Source organism: Thermomyces lanuginosus (genome assembly GCF_041956635.1).
Source record: "Thermomyces lanuginosus strain ATCC 200065 unplaced genomic scaffold VTN49scaffold_24, whole genome shotgun sequence".
Lineage (NCBI taxonomy): Eukaryota > Fungi > Ascomycota > Eurotiomycetes > Eurotiales > Trichocomaceae > Thermomyces > Thermomyces lanuginosus.
In genome coordinates, this window is record NW_027192358.1 from 491,962 (window position 1) to 510,379 (window position 18,418).

An 18,418-nucleotide genomic window follows, 5' to 3' on the forward strand; every position below is an offset into this window, starting at 1 on the left:
GCACAACTCGGAGCTGAAATGGAGAGTTGTGCTGCGCTGGCTGTGCAGCAGTAAATGAAACCAAGGGGCAGAAATGATCATAGGTGTGAGAGCTTCAGCTGGTCAACTCGGGGATACATATGTATTAGAAAAAGAGTGTGTATGTGGGTAAGCGTCAAAGTGCCAGTCTCCACGAACGGTTTTCTCGAATACTGTATTTTCTTCATATAGAGTCGATGGACATAGTTTACAAGAATTTGCGAAGAAAGGAGTCTCAGAGATCGGAGGATAGTATCTAGCGAACGCCTCTTGTGCACATTTGTTGACCTAGTGCTATTCTATGAAAAAAAAAAAAAGTGGACACTTGCATGCTCGCCGACCTTGGCCAAACCTGCAAGACAACCGCGGATTGCCCGCGCCAAGCAAAACTCGTGGATTGGGTTAGTTATTTCCGGAAACACGATAAATGTAACTAACTTTTCTTCCCTGATTATTTACTTCGCTTCCGCCATTTTCAATGCAAAAGATAGATACAAGGTTTGCGGGGTGGCTCATCCAGAGACAAGACAGGGTCTTTTTTCCTTGGACAAATGCTGGAATTGGGCGGAATCGGGATCGGCAACATTTCCGTCCCGCAGGACGGTTAGTAGTTCGCCTCCACCATACCCGTCGTCACATGCACCGTAGACTGCACTCGTACGGTAGTTCCAAGGCAATCGAGAGGATTCCCAGGTTCATTCTTGAACACACCGTACGACGATGGAGTAGTGATAAACATCATGATAATATAGAAAATAAATGTCAATACACACTCAATTCCTCATTCATAAATGATCATCATCAGATGAAACCATGTAGCTTCACAGAGTGTGGATGTTTGCACCACTTTGGCCTCATCAACTCACCATGAATTGTTGCTTCGAGACTGCTCCAATTCAAGGAAGAAAGGACGAACGATATTTCCCTCCATTCCTGCAGTAAACGAGCAAAACGAGCCAAGAATATCAAAAGAAAAATCCAAACCTTGCTGGAATCTCTGCACGGGGGCCATTTTCGCTGCAATTGCGTCGTTGCCCCCCGAAACCTTCCAAAGGATGTACTAGGATCGTCGCTGCGAGAGAAAGAGAAAGAAGCAGAGAGAGAACGAGAGAAGGAGAAAGAAGAGTCGATCGAACAGGGGGGGGAGGTTGGTTGGTTGTCGAGCTGCAGAGCGGCAGACCGGCCAGTCAGATTGGCGACCGGTAGCTGCACGAAAGAAATGCATGTTCAGAACTTCAGTTGGGGAAATCACTTCTGATTGTCTCCTGTGACACCCATATCAACGGGGTCCCTGTCGTCGCGTCCATTTTCCAAAGAACCACTTTTCCGCGAAATTCAGGCTCCATTTGCCTTGGATTTCTGGCAAAAAAAAGTGGGAAAGAAAGCAACAACTGGCATTCCTCGGTAACTTAACGGTCTAACGGGTCAACGGGGAAAAACCTCTCTACGAGGCATCCTTGATTTCTGGAAAATACCCCACCAAGGTCCTGATTGTTGTTGCCAGTTGGTGGACGACCTGGCCCCGGCGGGGGCACCGGGAGCCCCGTGAGGCCCGTGACGGAGGGGGTCTCGACTCCGTCGACTTGTCCCGGCCCGCAGCAACCATGACCTTCTGTGCAGTTCTTCGTTCTTCGGAAAGCTGATCCTCTACAGATTGGCCATGCTCAATGTTCCCCGGGCGGAGAGGCCCTCTCGGGAGGGTCCCCAAGAACCTCACCGACAGCACCCGAAGCGAATAAGGTACGAGTACGAGGTGGTCATGGACGTGGTTCCAACACTTTCTTCCCCGTTCGCAGTGGAGATGGTTCGCGAAATCTGGCCAGCTCCATGGACGCGGAAGAGAAAAAAAAAAAAAAAGGGAAAGAAAAACAGATGGCGGCTTTGCAAAATACATCCAACGTAGATAGAATAGGTAGTAAAAAAAACACCCTACATATGGCGTATCTGCGGTCTCATCCCCACTGCCCAGAAGCTGCTAGATGACAAACAGTCACGGGACTGAGCATGACGATTCTTCTGGCACCTTCCTTCATGTCCAGAAATAAGAGCAAAGCCCGAGCCCTGTGGTGTGGCGAACGAATGGATAGACTCTTTTTCTCGTCCGTCGAATTCAGTGCTCTGGTAGGAGCAATTGCACTGGCCCAGCTCCTTTCGTTCTCACTCGGCCCTCCCCGGTGGATTATATCTCCGCATTTTTTCTTGTATACTTCCAAAGCTTCCTTTCCCCTGACCGGCCCGACCCCGACCAAAAAGTCACAAGACCGAGAAGACGCCGAGGACCATCGGCCCGACGTAGCTTCCGTGATTTAGTCTGATAGACCTGATCGTCAAAGAGCACGAGGGCCAAGGCCACTTACCGTATCTCGGAAAAGATTTCCGCGGGGCCTGGTCATCGGCCGTGCACACCTGCCAGCGGATCCTCTGATTCCCCTCGCCAAACAGGTATGTGTACGTCGCGTCCAATATCGAAGCTTGGAAGTCGGCCGTCCTAACCTGCCTTGACTATCTGGTGTAAGCCGTAGCGATCCGCCCAGCCATGCATAGTGTGTCCCATGCTCAGCCAACCACCGCGAAAGATGCGCCCTCCGACCGGAGTGCCCGCGACAACCAGCCTGTCCCAGGTACCTATGCCCTGCCGTAGCTTCCCGTGCTCGAGATCGCCTATGCTGAGCTCCGGTCAGGCACATCGCACCAACCCCTGCCCACGCCGCCGATCCAGCAACCTCCCACGGCCAATTACTATCAGCCCTATCATGCCCCGCCCGGTCACGCTCCTCCAGCCACGCCATTCAACATGACCGACGTGGCCGCGGCTTTGCCGCAATACACCTACGGGCCCCAGCCCGCGGCTCAGCAGTTCGGACCGCCGCAAGGTATGATGTACCCGATGCCGCCGCACATGCCATCATTTCCCGGACCTGCACCAGGCAGTGTCAACATGCCGTATCCAATGGGCTACCAGAACCCTTACGCCCAACCGCATCAGCACCAATCGACTGCGCAGTTTGCACAAGGCACTCCCACAGGCTCAGCGTACGGGCCGTACCCACCGTACCCGCATCCGGATGCGTCCACAAATAACCCCGGCTACAGTCCCTCGTACTCTCGGCAAGGGTCTTACCCCGCTGGAAGTACCGTGCCTTCCAAGCAATCCGGTCCCCGCCACGGACAGTCTCCACCAAAATCAGACAAAGAGAGGAAAGAGGGCTCGTCCGACACGTCCTGGACCATTGTTGACGGGTCCCGGCAAGCATCCCGCTCCCATACTCCGGGTAAGGGGGCTCCTTTCTCTTGTAGCCCGTTCGACAAAAAAAAAAAAAGCAAGAACTGCCACTAACCCAAGCTGGACAGGACCTCGTTCTCCTCGGGGCACAGCGCCTGCGCCGTCCCGAAAGCCTAAACAATCTGGTCATGCTCTATGGGTTGGTAATCTCCCACCGGGCACGAACGTGGTCGATCTCAAGGACCACTTTGCCCGCGATGCCACTCATGACATTGAAAGTGTTTTTTTGATTTCCAAGAGCAACTGCGCCTTTGTCAATTATAAGACGGAAGAATCCTGCACCGCGGCCGCCGCTCGATTCCACGACTCCTGGTTTCAGGGCGCGCGGCTGGTGTGCCGGATACGGCGCGGCTTCGCCGGTCCAGGGACGGGAGCTCACCAAGGCTCCCCGCATGCCGGGGCCGGGCCGCGCCAGGGGGCAACACTGGATAAGCCTGAGGAAGATAGCTCTGATGCTCGAGAGCGTCAACAAGGTTCTGCTGTATCTACCGCACCTCGGAGAGTACCCGAGCGATATTTCATTGTCAAAAGCTTGACCGTAGAAGATCTGGAATGGAGTCGGCATATTGGCATCTGGACGACGCAGATTCACAATGAGGCTATCCTGAACCAAGCGTATGAGGTATGCCCTGCAGGAGCGACTTCCTGTTTGGTGAGCCGCTAGGTCACTGACGTTCTAGACTGCCGACAATGTCTACTTGATTTTCTCAGCCAACAAGTCGGGTGAGTATTTTGGATACGCCCGCATGGCGTCGCCTATCCGGGACGACCCGCAGCTCGCCATGGAGCTGGCCTCGCGACCCGACTATCTGTCGCCAGAAGTGATTGAAGCACTGCAAGTGACGCCCACAGAAGCCACGAGCACAGCTCCGAGCGGGCGTATCATTGAAGACCACGCGCGGGGTACAATCTTCTGGGAAGCGGACACGTCCGATTCCTCTTCGTCATCAGCCGAGGAGGACAACGGTCACGATGGCGAGCGCTGCGAAGAGGGGAAGACCGAGGGCGAGGCATCCAACGCCAAGAGCGCGGAGGACGAGTCGACACCAGCGAGCGGACAAACGCTTGGACGGCCGTTCCGGATCGAATGGATTTCCACCGAACGAGTACCTTTTTATCGTACTCGGGGCCTGCGCAATCCCTGGAATGCAAATCGCGAGGTCAAGGTGGCCCGTGATGGCACTGAGGTGGAGCCCAGCGTGGGGAGGAAGCTGACTCAGCTCTTCCACACCAACCTGCGTTCCTATTGAAGACAATAATAGGTAATCTTCAGTTTGCTTCTGTCCACTCTGCATCGTCGTTCTGCTTCATGGTAGAGTGTGTGGACTGGTTTGATGATTTCGATCGACGCATTTTGATTTTATCCTGTCCCATGCTGCAGTGACGTTTTGTTTTGAGCGTGTCTCTTTTTCTTTTGATGAGTCTTGCATATGCTGGTGGGTTTGCATGGATGTTACGGCTGAGACCTTGTATTTAGATAGAGAACGAAGGCTAAGCATGTGATGAGGGGTAGTCGCCCAATCTTGACGCCAGAGGAGTCGTCCGTTCGTGAACTGTCAAGTTGACCAGAGCGCCCGTGAATCATCATCCTCAACAGTGTTGCCATCAATAATATCCCAGTGGCATGAGTCCATCAGAACCGGTGCTTGACGACTGCGGGTGCCATTATCAGCCTCTGCGGATCTGATGTGGCGACCCTGTAAATCCGCCGACGACATGAAGACTGCTGATATAATAAGCGACCAGATTTCCGGTCCGTTAAGGTCGCTGCTGCTTTCATCTCGAAAACTCCGAGCTTCTCTCTCAGGTCTCAAGTCACTCCATTACCGGGTGGCTTGCTCACGTGAAGCCAGATTGGTGAGGAAAGGCTGGAAGCGGGGAAGCTTCTCCGGACAGAAAGCCACTGAGCTCGTGCCTGAGGCATCAGGATCTGCAGCCTGAGCTTGGCGTATCGCTTAGCCGCATTCAGCTTAGCGTAAACCCTGCTAACGGCTGCGGGCATTGATTGGCCAATGGACTTGCACTTCCAGGCTTCCGGGCATCCCGAAGCCAACTGTGGCTTCGCCGCGACGGCCGGCCCCAGACTCCACTCTGGCTGCTCCCTTCCCAATTGAGGCACCGAGAGTTACCACCTCCAAGCTTGTCTGGCCACCGTGGACGAGCATGAAACCCTCTTCAGGCTCTCTCCTCCTATCCAGCACCTTTTAACCTTCGTTTCAATCTCGCTTGGACTGATTGCACGCCCGGGTTTTGTAATCTGTGGCTTTCCCCGTGGATGGAAACGGGGTAAGCCATTTCCTTTGGCTGATTCCCTACCAGGTCTTCCTGGTCAGGCAATTCCCATTCCCTCCACATACCACACTGAGTTGCTCCCTCTTCCAATTCAACCCCTCTCGTGATTCTGTTCCTTCCTCAAATTCCCCTTCCGGGTACTTGCCACTTCCGATGAACACACTGCTCCTTCCCAACTGACATACCTCGGTAGCTCCTGCCTTTTGACGTCACTTCATTGATGGCTTAAAGCAGTGACGCCGTCATCCGCGGGAGCTGCACCACCATCGGGACCGTCTCGACTTCTACCTACACTTGGGACAATTCATCGATTTCTCTGCTGCAGTCTCTTCCATCCTTCTCTCCCTGTGTCTCTTTAATCCATCATGTCGGGCGACCGGAGCAATTCTGTCTCCTCGACCTCATCTCATCAGCGACGACCGTCGCTGACTGCTGGCTCCTTCTCTGAGATGTTCCGTTCGAGCGGCGGTGCGGTCAGTCCCACGTCGGCGTATCCGCCAGCGGCCAGTCCGCCATTCCCCAGCCCTATAGCCACTGCGGCCGCCAGTGCACAATCCAACCAGCGCCGGCGCTTGTCGATCACGACGCTGGGCCTGTCTGGCACGTCCCCGACGCAACCTTCGTTCACCACACGGGCAGCAAGAGACGGTAGCCTCTCTTCTAGTGTGGGTAGCGACGATACGGGGGAGGAGCCGCCGCCGTCCGCGTCGCTGCCAACGCCGTCGCCTCTGGCGCGACGGATGTCCTTCGGAGCGCAGGCGCTCCGGGATGTTCGTGGCAACACTGGTATATATCCCTCATCGCCAATTTCTTCTTCATCTTCTTCCTTCCCTTTTGCCAGCATCAGATCAGCAAACACGAACTACTCAGCATCTGCATCCGCAGCCCCTTCTGCAAGTTCAGACAATATCACACTCCCTAAGAAGAGGAATCCATCTAACCCGGCCTGGCGACCTCTAGGCGAGGGCTTCAACTGGACTGAAGCTCTCCGGACCCGAGCGGAGCGACGGCCGTCTCTGGCGGGAGGTCCGGATGCCAGCACTACCTCTACCTCGCCGCCCAACAAGGTGAACGCGCAGGCGCACCATCAGCGTGCGGCGTCAATTGCCATCATGGAACAACCGACCCGAGAAATTCCCAAGCAACCGCGTCAGCAAGAGAAGCCAGATTTCTTCCAGGAGAAGATTCTTCGCGCTGATTTCATGGATTAGGTGTTTTAGTAGTTTTGGTATGGGCGTAGCATCAGAATGTCTTTTTATCGGATCCTGCATGCATTATTGATTCGTTTCGACTACGTTTGATTTGCCATGTATCTATCTACTCTGCACATCCTGCCCAACACTCTCGTGCTCAGTTGTCCTGAGCTGACTCCTGGATATAAGCAATATTATTGTTCTGCCAAGCCAGACATTGAACACCACATTAGGCATGGAGTCTCTATTCCCCAGTCAACATCTTCCATGGTCTCGAAAGTTCTCAAAGGCTACCAAGGGACCAGTTGGGGTCCAGGTGCCTCCTGGCCCTGTAACCGATCTCTCAATCTTCGAATTATGTCACTAAAATAAAGCGATTGTCGAAACGAATCGTCGTGTAATGCCACACGAGCATGACGAGCAAATCACGCAAGAGGAATCATGCTAGCAATGACTTTTGAGTGAATTCGATGGTGTTATCCGATTGTGATGTGTTTGCCCCGTAGAATGACCACGCCGACGATAATTGCCCCCGATAGGGTTCCAGTGGACCATTTCTGTACCAGACAGCCCAAAGCGTGAGCCCAAGAAGAACTTGATAAGGTAAGTGGGCAAGAGTAGTCTTTCCGAAGGCAAGTGCGGTGAGTATTCTTTCCGATTCTTTAAGAGTGTCAGTTCGGGGGGGCATCTAAGTGCATCTGCATCTTTAAAAGTTAATAAAATGGCCTGTCTGATAAGGACGAAAGTGAACCATACCCACCACGATAGAGCAGTTACCCTGATCGTTGCCAGCTGAGTACCAAGCATGTCGTAGAGGTCGTACTAGTCGATGGCAGCAGAGAATATCCGATGCATACCCCGAGCGTAAATGCAATAATCAAGTTGAGATAGATTTGAATGAGGGCCGTTTCAAAAGCACTCCTATGGTCCGTCGACCTAGCTTACTTTATATATAGAACTCGAGCGTTGCCTAGGGACGAGTTTGGACCTGGGCGTAGTTGATTTCAACGATCGATAGCAAGAGATGAACTCACTAAATTTGCATTCTTTGTGCTTCCCGGGTTTTTCCATTGGGAAGTACGTAGAACGATAAATGATTTTTGAATTAGTTAATTTCTTTTCCTTGGGAAAGAATTGAAATTGGAAAAGATGGTAAGTTTGAGCAGGTCCTTGTGAGAGGGATCACGCCTTTTATATACATATTCCAGTTTCAGGAAGAGGAAAGAGGCCGTCTCTCTCCCTCCCTCCTTCCTTTTTCAGAGCAAAAAGCGTCAGGACCAGGAACAATCGAAGTGATACAGCTCCCTTTTCTGACATTTGAGCATTTTCGAAATTGGTGTGAATATTCCTTTGTTGGTAGGTGTGGTCTCCAATGCATATATTAGCGGTAAGTACTGACAAGTGGGCACACTGAACTTCCTGCTCTGCCGCCAGGACGGAGCTACAGTGAGATTATCAAGTGAAGAATTGTGGTACATGCTGTCGATCAGTTTACGTTGAACTCAGATCTCCAATGTCCTGCCCCATGCGAGGCCTCTGAAATACCACTTTTTCCACAAGACAAAGGAAGTATTTTGGCCAAGGTCATAGCCGTCCTCCTGGTCATTTGATGGTCTGTTGAACTCGTTCACCGGCCAGAAGGAAACACATGTCATGCAGGGTGGAGTTGGGGAAAAATAGAAGGCGAAAAGCTGGCTTCTCATATCTCATCCCCGGGCATGCACAATGAGCTGCTGTGTTGTCAATCCTGTGTCGCCATTCTCCTGTAACCGAGAATCAGAAAGAGGGCGCCGACTACATCAGCCGGATGGCCTGGAAGCATAGTCTAGAAAATTACTAGATCAGGTAAGGCCATCTAGCCCTATGTCTGGATTAAAGCAGGTCCAAAATTCCAGGCCAGACTGATGAATTATAAATCAAAGTAAAATATTAGACCTAGTCCGAATGTAATCTAATATACAGGATCCACCAATCAAAGTCGGTCAATAAGGGATGCCATTGGTCATCAGCTGGAACTGATCGTATCCCTTGGTGGATAAGCTCAGATAGCTCTTGCGGATCAAGTCCCGCATGTAATCGGCAGCCTCACGTTCTGTGCGGTCGAGAACGAAGCGGTCCCGGAAATTGCGTAGCGTGTCCGGCTTGAAGCACGGCAGCCCACTGTCAAGCATCATGGTGACGATGTGCTGCAGTTTGGTCGCGTGTGGCCGGGCGGCCAGGAACGCCTTGATTGTCAAGGACTCGAACCATTTGTAGGACTGCGTGGCCGTAGGGTCGTGCGACGTAGAGCCGGGCAGGTGGAGGCCCGTGGAAGTACCGTCAGAAGAAGGAGGTGTCGAACCGGCGGCGGAGGCAGCGATAGGCGCCGTTGCGGCGGAGGACTGCGTGCCACCCATTACTGCAACCATCTCCGAGGTGAGTTTGAAGGGAGACCGTTCGAAACGCACGCCGCCGGGGGCGATGTCGAAGCAAAACCCAAAGTCGATGTGGATGATGTGCCCGGCATCGTCGATCATGATGTTGCCGTTGTGCCGGTCCTTGAACTGCAGCAGGTAGGAGATGACCGAGTACGACGCCATGCTCTTGATGAAGTTGGTCCGCGCTTCTTGGAACCGGATAGATTCTTCGCCGCCAAACTTCGACACAAAGTAGTCGTACAACCCATTGACCGCCTCTCGACCAAGCATATCTCGCGAGATCGAGTTAGGCAGCACGTCGATCACTCCGCAGCCGGGTGCCGTAGCTGTGACACGGTATGGAAACACCCACACATCCAGCCCGACGTTGGCAAAGATGCTGCGGAACGCCGCAATCATCTGCAGCGCCAACACGTCTTGCCGGCAGTCGTCTCCGACTTTGAAGATTGCCGATTGCCAGACCTCGTACGTCTCCTCACGCGGCTCGCCGCCGTTCTCCGTTCCTGGAACCTTCCGCGTCTTCCGAATCCGGAACGTCGCCATGTAGGGAGCCTTTGCATGGCTTTGCAGTGGCTTCCCTGACTTGCGGTCGATGCCTACCACAACCCCATCTGGGTTCGATGGCAGATATACCCCGACCTCCACCTGGATCTTGCGCAGCTCCTCCTCGATCTTTTGCTTCTTCTCCTGCTTGCTTTTCTTGATGTACGGCCGCAACTTCCCAGACACTCCCGTAATCTCGTTGAAGAACGAGAACTCCCTCTCGTAGAACTCTCGTTCCTCGTCCGAAAAACCGTTTAATAGAATTTCCATGAATTTATCCAAAGTCGGCTTGATGGAGTCGGGCTACAACAATCAGTGACATATCGGACACCAAGGGAAAACCAAACATACCACTTGCGCGTCCTCGTCCTTGTATGCGTTTGCCTTCATGTTCCAAATCACTTGATGCGCAAAGAGCTGCGACAGTTTCGCAGACTCATAGATATACCGCTGAACATAACCCAGGGCATCGTAACGGAGCGCTTGTACCAGCTGGGGGACGAGGTAGAACCGCACGTCGATGGGGTGGCTCTCCAGTGCTTTCATGGTGTACTGCAAGATGAACGGGTGGTTGCCATAAGCTGGCAAAAAGTACGTGAGTGCTTCGACCGGTGCTACCGGCGCCCAGTACAGCAAATACTACACCTATGTCAGCTAGATTCACTCTACAGTAAATGGAGGGACACACTTTCAGCTGGAAAGACACATCGGACGGCAAGCTCGGACCGAGCATGATCTCCAAGCTCGCCGCTTGATCGATCGCCTTCTCCGGGAAGTTGAGCAGTAACGATCGAACATCGTGCCGGACCTTCTCTGAGGGGAACCGAGCCACGAGCTGCAGTGCCAGACTCGCGCTCTCGGCCCATGCTACCTTCACATACTGGGCAATTCCCTACAGACATTAGTATTTCGGCAAGCGATGTCGACGAAGACTTACATCATAGTTTGTTTTTGTGCCAAATCCCGGCATAATGGACTTCCTCTCGTGCTCCAGAGGGTAGAGCCAAACTCTCAGACGCGACCTTTCGTTATCAATCAACGTCTGCAAGAGCTCCTGCTTGCTCTGCAAGGATTTGTACACGCCAATGGTGTTCGCGCCTACGTGTGCCACACTTCCCAAGGAAGTCGCGACGTCTTGCAGGAGTCGGTCTTCAGCCTTGATTTGCAGGCGATTACCTCCAAAGGACCATCTACCTGGGTTAGTGGAAAACCTCTCTTCCGGTCGAGGCAAATACTCACCTTGGAGGGTGGCTGAACCAGTTGAGAGCGGCGGATAGAATCAAGTCTTTCAATTTCCACTTTGACACGGAGTTCTGTGCAGTAGCATGGCGCAGGAATCTCAGTCCCAATGACACGATGTGAAAATACACTTCCCTCGCCAGAGGATGTCCGCCCGCTCGCCGCAAGCCCACCAACGTAGCGCAAATCATGCGATAAAACACCCATTGAAGATGCGGGTTGCCAAGCCTGATGGCGTTGAAATGGCTCTCGAAGAACTGCAGCACCCGATAATGAGGGGTGAGGATGTTTTGGGCACGCTTCTGTTCTCTAACCAGGGCGTCTTTGTCCGATGGAAGCAGCTCAATATTGGTAAAGAAGGGGTCCGGATGACTGTTTCCGTTAGCATACATCCGTGATTGCGACAAATCCCATGTACTGACTCAAATTTCGGGTCAAAAACTCCCTTGCCACGCTCAACAGTCCTCTCCCAAGCCTCCGCTACTTCGACCAGTATCCGCGATTCCGATTGGGGATGCTCATGAATAACCCCAAGCCAAATCGAGATGCCAAAGTTGATCGAATCTTTGGTGAATATCTGGAATGGAATCCCGACCAGTAGATGGATAATTGACGGATAGATGTCACGGCCGCTGCACAGTAGGGACGCCGCTTGACGTAACGCCTCACGAAGCTCGTGAGTCGACACCTTGGCTCCTTGAGAAATCTGGTCTGAAAGACGTGCAAGGACTTCCTCAGTCTCTCTAACTGCGCGATTGGCCATATCTTTGTCCTCGAAGTCTGTTACCCGATCAGCATCGTCACGGTAACGACTGGATTTTTAAAACTGACCAGGTTGGCTCTGTGTGGATTTTGCCAGTGGCAACTTGGAGTATCGATATTCCTGGCGCGTCGTATATTGGGCAATGAAATCTGACGCAAAGTTGACAGTTTCCAAGCCATTGTGATCCACGTTGCCTTTTCACCGTGTTAGCCTATCCATAACGGACGCTTTCTCCAGCACAGACTTACTCAGTCGCTGGTCGGCAACTGGAATCAGCGAAGCCATTTCCAGGGCAAATGAACGCCCCAGAGCAATATCACCATATGCGCCATCATCTTCGAATTCTGAGAGGTATGTCTAAACTGGTCAATCACAACCCTCGATAACGCACACTTTCTCCACTCACCTGCAAGAGTCCCTTGACATCCAAAGGCGCAATGTTGATCACCCCAGTCACCCAGCTTTTTGCTCTGCTATGGAACGACCGCATGGTGTAGCGGCGCCTTTCGTAGTTGTCCGACAGTTCCAGACGGATATCACCTCTCGGTAACGTGAAGGTGGATTTCCATTCATATTCCTCCAGCTCACCATCGAGACAGGACGACCACATCACACTGAGTAGATCCAGCAGCACAAACAGTGAGCTGCGGTCACACAGGGCCGAAGGGGAGGCGCTGATGACTCTGTCTGCGCACGCAATTGCTACTTCCTGAACTCGGGGTATCCGGTGGCAGCAGGATACGAATATCTTCGCCAACTGTTTTGACAGATGCCGTGCTGAGAACCGCTCTTCTTTCCCCTTGAGGGTCCGGGATAGGTATGTGTCGATGACCTTTCGTGCAACAGCAGCCATGCAGCCACCCATCTCGGCCGTGTTCAGGGACGGATCCAGGAAATACGTCAAGACCTTCGTGCACTCTCCAGACGAAGCTCTCAGGATCTCAACCAGGACGCTGGCATTCAGAAACACCAATTTCTGGTAGTTGAGACGCTTGATATCAGATTCATGTTCCGGAAGCTCGGTCACAAGCCATTTTCTCTGTTCGGCTTGCCTCTGAGGGGTCATGCCCCTTCTGAGGGTCATGTTCAGCTCGACGTCGCTTTCCAGAACCTCTGTGCGGTTTTCCGGCACAAGAGGCGGCGAGTACTTTGCCAGGACAGACAGCTCGTCGCGGTAACGTCGGCCGACGTCCGAATTTGTGGAGAATCCGTGGACTACGATATTGAACCAGGCATCCCGGAAGAGAGGCGCGGTATCATCATCGAACAATTGAACGGCCGGTTCATCACCAGGTTTGTCCTGTGAAGAAAGGAGTAGCGCTAGCGGCTTCAGGAGAGGAATGATATCATCTGGCGACAGCACAATGTCTTTGTGACGGTCGTGCTCGAGGTCCGATACATCGCCTTTGCTGACAATACTCTCCAGAAGATGGATGAGGTACATACGGTAGAGAGGCGAATCACGTTGCAGGTTCGCCGCAAGATATTCTCTGGCATTCTGTACCGCGTCGACGATGATGTTCTGACTTTTGACTAGGCTGTCTCTGTGGAGACGCGTGTAAAATTTGAGCAGCAAGTCGAACTCCGTCTCCTCATTGCTCAATCCCAGCCTTGCAGTCTCTTGAATGATCGCAGCATCCACAGCCAAGCTGATTTTGCCAATTTTCTGTAAAAGCATGGACTGGGCCAAAGCTGTGATTTTGGAATCGTTGCAGCTGGTCGAAATCGTCACAACGGCATGGATCACATTGCGATAAGTGGCCGTCGCCTCTCCGTCGCCGTCAGACGAAAACGAGAGTACACTATTATCCAACTGCGCATACGATTCGTGCTTTACACCATTGTCAACAGCCCCGGAAGGACTTGCGGCCTGGCTCAGGACATTGCCCAACGTGTACAAGGTTGTAATGGTGGGATCGAGGGAGTCCTGGCACATGACATTAAGAACTTGAGACAAGCTCTGCGAGGCGATAGCCACGATCGATGGGGCTGCGTCACCCTGGACGATGAACTTGAGTAGAGCCTGACTCAAAGTCGAGGCAGTTGCAGGAGACAGCCTGGCCATGCTGGCAACCGTTCTGAGTGTTGCGGTAGCCAGCTCGACGCTGGCCATCTGATTTTCATCCACAAGGGTGCCTTCTAGCCAGGAGAGTAAGGTGTCAGCATCGGCCAGTTGATCATCGAGGATAGTACAATTTAGATAGCTGACGAAGGCTAACGCCTTGACTGAATTGGCCAGTTCCTGCTGCCAGGGGGAGCCCAGCTGTAGATAGTCGGCACCATCTTGGAGAACCTGAACCTGCTCGGTGATGACACCAGCTATGTGGCCGACCAAACGATTTGTCGCATCACCGGGATTCGGCCGCGAGATTGCTATGCCGATCATGTACTGGTCTAGGAGATCGTCTTCCCCGGTGGCGGCAGACCCTAGAACCATGGTGATGGTACATGATTTGATCAGCCGCATGTAGGCTTCCTGCAGCAGCATCGCACCAAGGGGCCGACCACGAGCTGCGTATCGTCGAAAGTATCTCCGCCACTCTCGCAGATTCGAATCCGATGCACTCGAGTTACGAATCGTAGACGAGGCGGTTTCGACTGCAACAAGGAAGGCCTCCGACAGGACTCTCTGAACTCTTCTCAGCAAGTCCAGCTTCTCCGCAGCTGACCACAGGTGCGTAAATCGCGACACCGACTCTAGGAAGCCGACGATTGATGCCGTTATGGCCATGATTTCAGCAGTATCCGTCGGCCGCGTGTTTCCCTCGATCTTGATGTGCCAGATTGACTCGGAAACCATGGCATCAACTGTCTTGGCGCAGTTCACTAAGTACGCCGTTACCGCTGCGGCCACCTTTGGCAGGAGACGCCCATGCTGAGATCCGATGGAGAGCAGTGCGGCCGTGACATTGCGGGTCAGCTCTTCCCATGGCGACGGTTTGATATCGAGCAGAAATGGCGAGGTACGAAAGGTTTGACAATACGCCTCGGGCAGGTACTCGGCCAGTTGGGCTACCAGTTTTGGTGCAAGGTCAGGACGGACTACTCCGGAGGACGACGACTTGGACAACGCAAGCACGATCTCGAGCTCCCGGATCGACTAGAAGGCGATGTTAGACCGAGTGCGATCAAGCCTATCGGGAGTACAAACCATGGGCGACCGGGAGACCGGAGGGTGTCCCTGAGTTGCGTAGTCGACATGTCCGTTCGTCTGCGGCTTCTTTCCGCAGCTCGTGAGTAAGCGCTCCACGTCTCGATCACCATCGCGTGAACTCTCCGACTTCAACGCAAGAGCGGCAAGTCGTTCGAACGCAGAGCGCCGGACATCGAACCTGGAATGAAGATGCCCCTGTTAGCTACTGCGCCGCGGCCCGCGACAGGGTAACGCACTCATCCATGGTGGGACTTTGGGCTCAGAACGAAAGCATTGAAGCAGAACTAAAAGAATGAAATGGGCATTGCACAGGCAATGAATGCCCCTGGGTTCATAGCAGTTTACAGCTCTTCGACCTTACGCGTACCTCAGCCAATTGATCGACTCCGCATCAACTGGTGAAGTGACTCCTGAAATCCTGCGGCAGAATCCAGGGCCCGGCGCGGGCGGTGAACGATTGACAGGGGGGGTAGAGATGGCCGTGCTTGGGGATTACAGGCTGTTTGGAATGGAAAGGGCTCCGTTAGATTCCGCAGCAAAGAAACTTGCCTTCAAAACTCCTGGATACACCCGCTGGGACAATTCACGCTGCTGCCAGGCCCGGCATGCCACTCATGCAAACTAATGCAGTCTTGACCAGTTGGCGCAGAGCCGCAGATCTCGATGCCTCAGGCCACGGTGGGACTCTGGGGCTCTGGGCCCAGGCTCAGTAGGCTGACTGAGCTCTAGGTTAATTATGCACGACTCATGCTTCTGTCAAGGCCGTAAGCATAAAATGGGATCAGTCAGCTTCTATTCACCCGCAATGAGAGTTTGAAATTGAGTTTTCTCCGATAACCACTACAAAGGCATCAGCGGACAAATAGCTGTCCACGGTTGCCTGTTTAACAAGGAGCGATGGCGCCCAAACACGAGAAGAGCCATCTGAAGCGCTCGAGGGTATGGCGAAACTTCAGGCATTGCGATTCGCTCTCTGCGTAGTCAATCGACTCTGACAATCGCACAGGCCAACGGAAACAATGAACCCGACGACTCGAAAAGACCTCGTCGGTCGCAGCGCCTCTCGTCGCAGTCGAAACCACTCTCTACGCCTGTCAATAATGACTACCTTCCGACACCATTGACCGTCAACAACTCCACAGCGACGGCTAGTTCCAACGACACAGCGGTCACACCGGGGCAGACTCCCGCAGCGGAAAGCGTCCCGATACCTTCATTATCCCAGCCGGGAGACACCCAACCGTTCTCGCAATTCGTGTATCCGCCGCGGGCCTTTGCGGACGAGGTAGAGGATGAGGCCGCCGAGGGAGTCTGGGGCTATTTGCTTCCACTTAACGAAAAATCTGGGAAGGCTCTGGTGTTGAAGAAGAGGGACAACTGTTCCAATGACGCGTCAGCGCGCAAGAATACCAAGCAGGGCAAGGACAAGCCAGCTCTACCACCCGGTGGCTATCTGATCGGACGCCACCGCGAGTGCGGTATGACCCGGGACCGATGTGCACTAACCTTGTCTTGCTAATTTGGTCTAGATCTGGTGTTGGACATCCCGACAATCTCCAACCGACACTGCCTCATCTTCAGCGAGGTTCGGAATGGCGATGTGGTCGCCATTGTGGAGGACCTCTCCAGCAATGGGACTTTCGTCAATGAGGCGCTCCTGGGTCGCAATAAGAACCGGGAATTGGAAGACGGCGATGAAGTGACGCTCATCGGAGAAGCGAGGTATGTCTTTCGATATCCTCGGACGAGGGACACGAGCGGCTTTCGTCACCGGTACCGAATCCTGCAGCAGCTGGGGAAGGGCCATTTTGCTACCGTTTACCTGTGCGTAGAACGCTCGACGGGTGTCAAGTACGCTGTGAAAGTGTTTGAACGACGCCAAAGCGATTCGCAGAGGACGCTCGACGACACATTGCGGCAGGAGATTGGTCTTTTGATGAGCGTCAATCATCCCAATGTGCTCTGTCTCAAGGAAACTTTCGATGAGCGTGACGGAGCGTATTTGGTGCTGGAGCTCGCCCCAGAAGGTGAACTCTTTAACTACATCGTTACCCATCGCAAGCTTTCGGAGGCGGAGACGCGAAAGGTGTTTTTCCAGCTTTTTGAAGGCTTGAAATACCTGGTAAGTAGTGTTCCTGTAGCCGCAATTCCGGCAGCCCGTCGAGATGCTAATCTCAGGCAGCATGATCGCGGCATTGTCCACCGCGATATCAAGCCGGAAAACATTTTGCTGGCGGATAAAAACCTGACCGTGAAATTGGCTGATTTTGGTCTCGCTAAGATTATTGGCGAAGATTCTTTCACCACTACTCTGTAAGAGCCTGCTTCTGAATCCTTTTGGACCAGCTTCGATTCTAACGGCAATATACAGATGTGGAACACCAAGCTGTAAGCGCAACCAAGGACAGAAGTGTCATTTGAATCTAACGTAGTGGCATAGATGTTGCACCAGAAATTCTCGAGGAGAGCCGACATCGCAAGTACACCAAGGCGGTGGATATTTGGTCGTTGGGAGTGGTTCTATACATCTGTCTCTGTGGCTTCCCACCATTCTCGGATGAGTTGTACTCGGAAGAGAATCCGTATACGCTGGCCGAGCAGATCAAATTGGGGCGTTTCGACTACCCATCTCCGTACTGGGACTCCATCCCCGACATTGCGCTGGATTTGATCGACCGGATGCTCACGGTTGATCCTGAAAAGCGTATCACCGTGGATGAATGTCTCGAACATCCGTGGATGACGCAAAAATACCCCAGTGCCTCGGACAGCACGGATGGGCTGACCGGTGCCATGGGTCAGTTGGACTTTTCCCGACGCAAAGTCGACCGGGAGCGGACGCTCCTTGCGAGCCTCAACGATGTTCAAGTCGATACCGTCGTCGCGGACGAGCGTGCCGAGGTCAAAGTCTTCCGGAAGAATGCCGCCGCCAACCGGGTTCATAACACTGCCAGAAGAGCTCGAGAGCCGACCCCCAGCGCGGAGCGTCGTCCCAACGAGTTCATTCAGATGGGTGGTCGCGGTGACCCGGCTCTCTTTGACGAGGACCCTACGAGCAATTATGCGCCGACGGAGACGGCTGATGAAGACTAATCAAGTGATTGATTATGGTAACTTTGGACATTTACAAACCTTCATACATTGGTTTTGCGTCTTGCGATGCTGTTTTTTGTGTTTGGAATCTCCAGCAAGTCATCAAAAATGATGGGCGATGGCGTGATACCTATTCATGGCTTGTGCTGTTTCCATGTGGATTTGTTTCTTATGTTGAGATGATAATATCACCATCCTAGGAAGTTCGATATATCTGGACAGAGTCACTCCGTTCCCGACTTTGAAACGTCATTCCGCACTTGACTCATTATGGGAGAGCTGAAGCCTCATACTTTTTCACACCACCAGCGTGAACTGTGTCCGGCTGCTCCGGCACCACTTCGGCGTTCAGGCTTGTGGTTGAGTACATCCTGCTATCCTACTATTTACCCAGGAAGGTAAACCCATGATGAGTACGGAGGT

General features: G+C 53.1%; 5 protein-coding genes across 5 annotated transcripts; 3 read left to right on the top strand and 2 right to left on the bottom strand.

Moving 5' to 3' along the window:
- Window positions 1-2,554: 2,554 nt before the first annotated feature.
- VTN49DRAFT_2111 (uncharacterized protein) lies at window positions 2,555-4,551 on the top strand (the record flags this gene model as incomplete). Its single annotated transcript, XM_069409801.1, has 4 exons — window positions 2,555-2,639; window positions 2,700-3,290; window positions 3,370-3,923; window positions 3,982-4,551. The coding sequence occupies 4 exons, from the start codon at window positions 2,555-2,557 to the stop codon at window positions 4,549-4,551; spliced, it is 1,800 nt and encodes a 599-aa protein (XP_069269868.1).
- A 306-nt stretch (window positions 4,552-4,857) lies between these two features.
- Window positions 4,858-5,466, bottom strand: VTN49DRAFT_2112 (uncharacterized protein; the record flags this gene model as incomplete). The annotated part of the gene is made up of 3 exons (XM_069409802.1): window positions 4,858-5,071; window positions 5,129-5,243; window positions 5,292-5,466. 3 exons carry the CDS (start codon window positions 5,464-5,466, stop codon window positions 4,858-4,860), a joined length of 504 nt encoding a protein of 167 aa, XP_069269869.1.
- A 492-nt stretch (window positions 5,467-5,958) lies between these two features.
- On the top strand, window positions 5,959-6,804 carry VTN49DRAFT_2113 (uncharacterized protein; the record flags this gene model as incomplete). Its single annotated transcript, XM_069409803.1, has 2 exons — window positions 5,959-6,379; window positions 6,554-6,804. 2 exons carry the CDS (start codon window positions 5,959-5,961, stop codon window positions 6,802-6,804), a joined length of 672 nt encoding a protein of 223 aa, XP_069269870.1.
- A 1,964-nt stretch (window positions 6,805-8,768) lies between these two features.
- VTN49DRAFT_2114 (uncharacterized protein) lies at window positions 8,769-15,146 on the bottom strand (the record flags this gene model as incomplete). Its single annotated transcript, XM_069409804.1, has 11 exons — window positions 8,769-10,049; window positions 10,098-10,385; window positions 10,435-10,638; window positions 10,684-10,936; window positions 10,986-11,357; window positions 11,408-11,765; window positions 11,817-11,942; window positions 11,997-12,105; window positions 12,155-14,848; window positions 14,900-15,080; window positions 15,139-15,146. 11 exons carry the CDS (start codon window positions 15,144-15,146, stop codon window positions 8,769-8,771), a joined length of 5,874 nt encoding a protein of 1,957 aa, XP_069269871.1.
- A 653-nt stretch (window positions 15,147-15,799) lies between these two features.
- On the top strand, window positions 15,800-17,995 carry VTN49DRAFT_2115 (uncharacterized protein; the record flags this gene model as incomplete). The annotated part of the gene is made up of 6 exons (XM_069409805.1): window positions 15,800-15,841; window positions 15,909-16,380; window positions 16,432-17,024; window positions 17,085-17,215; window positions 17,274-17,290; window positions 17,343-17,995. 6 exons carry the CDS (start codon window positions 15,800-15,802, stop codon window positions 17,993-17,995), a joined length of 1,908 nt encoding a protein of 635 aa, XP_069269872.1.
- Window positions 17,996-18,418: the final 423 nt, after the last annotated feature.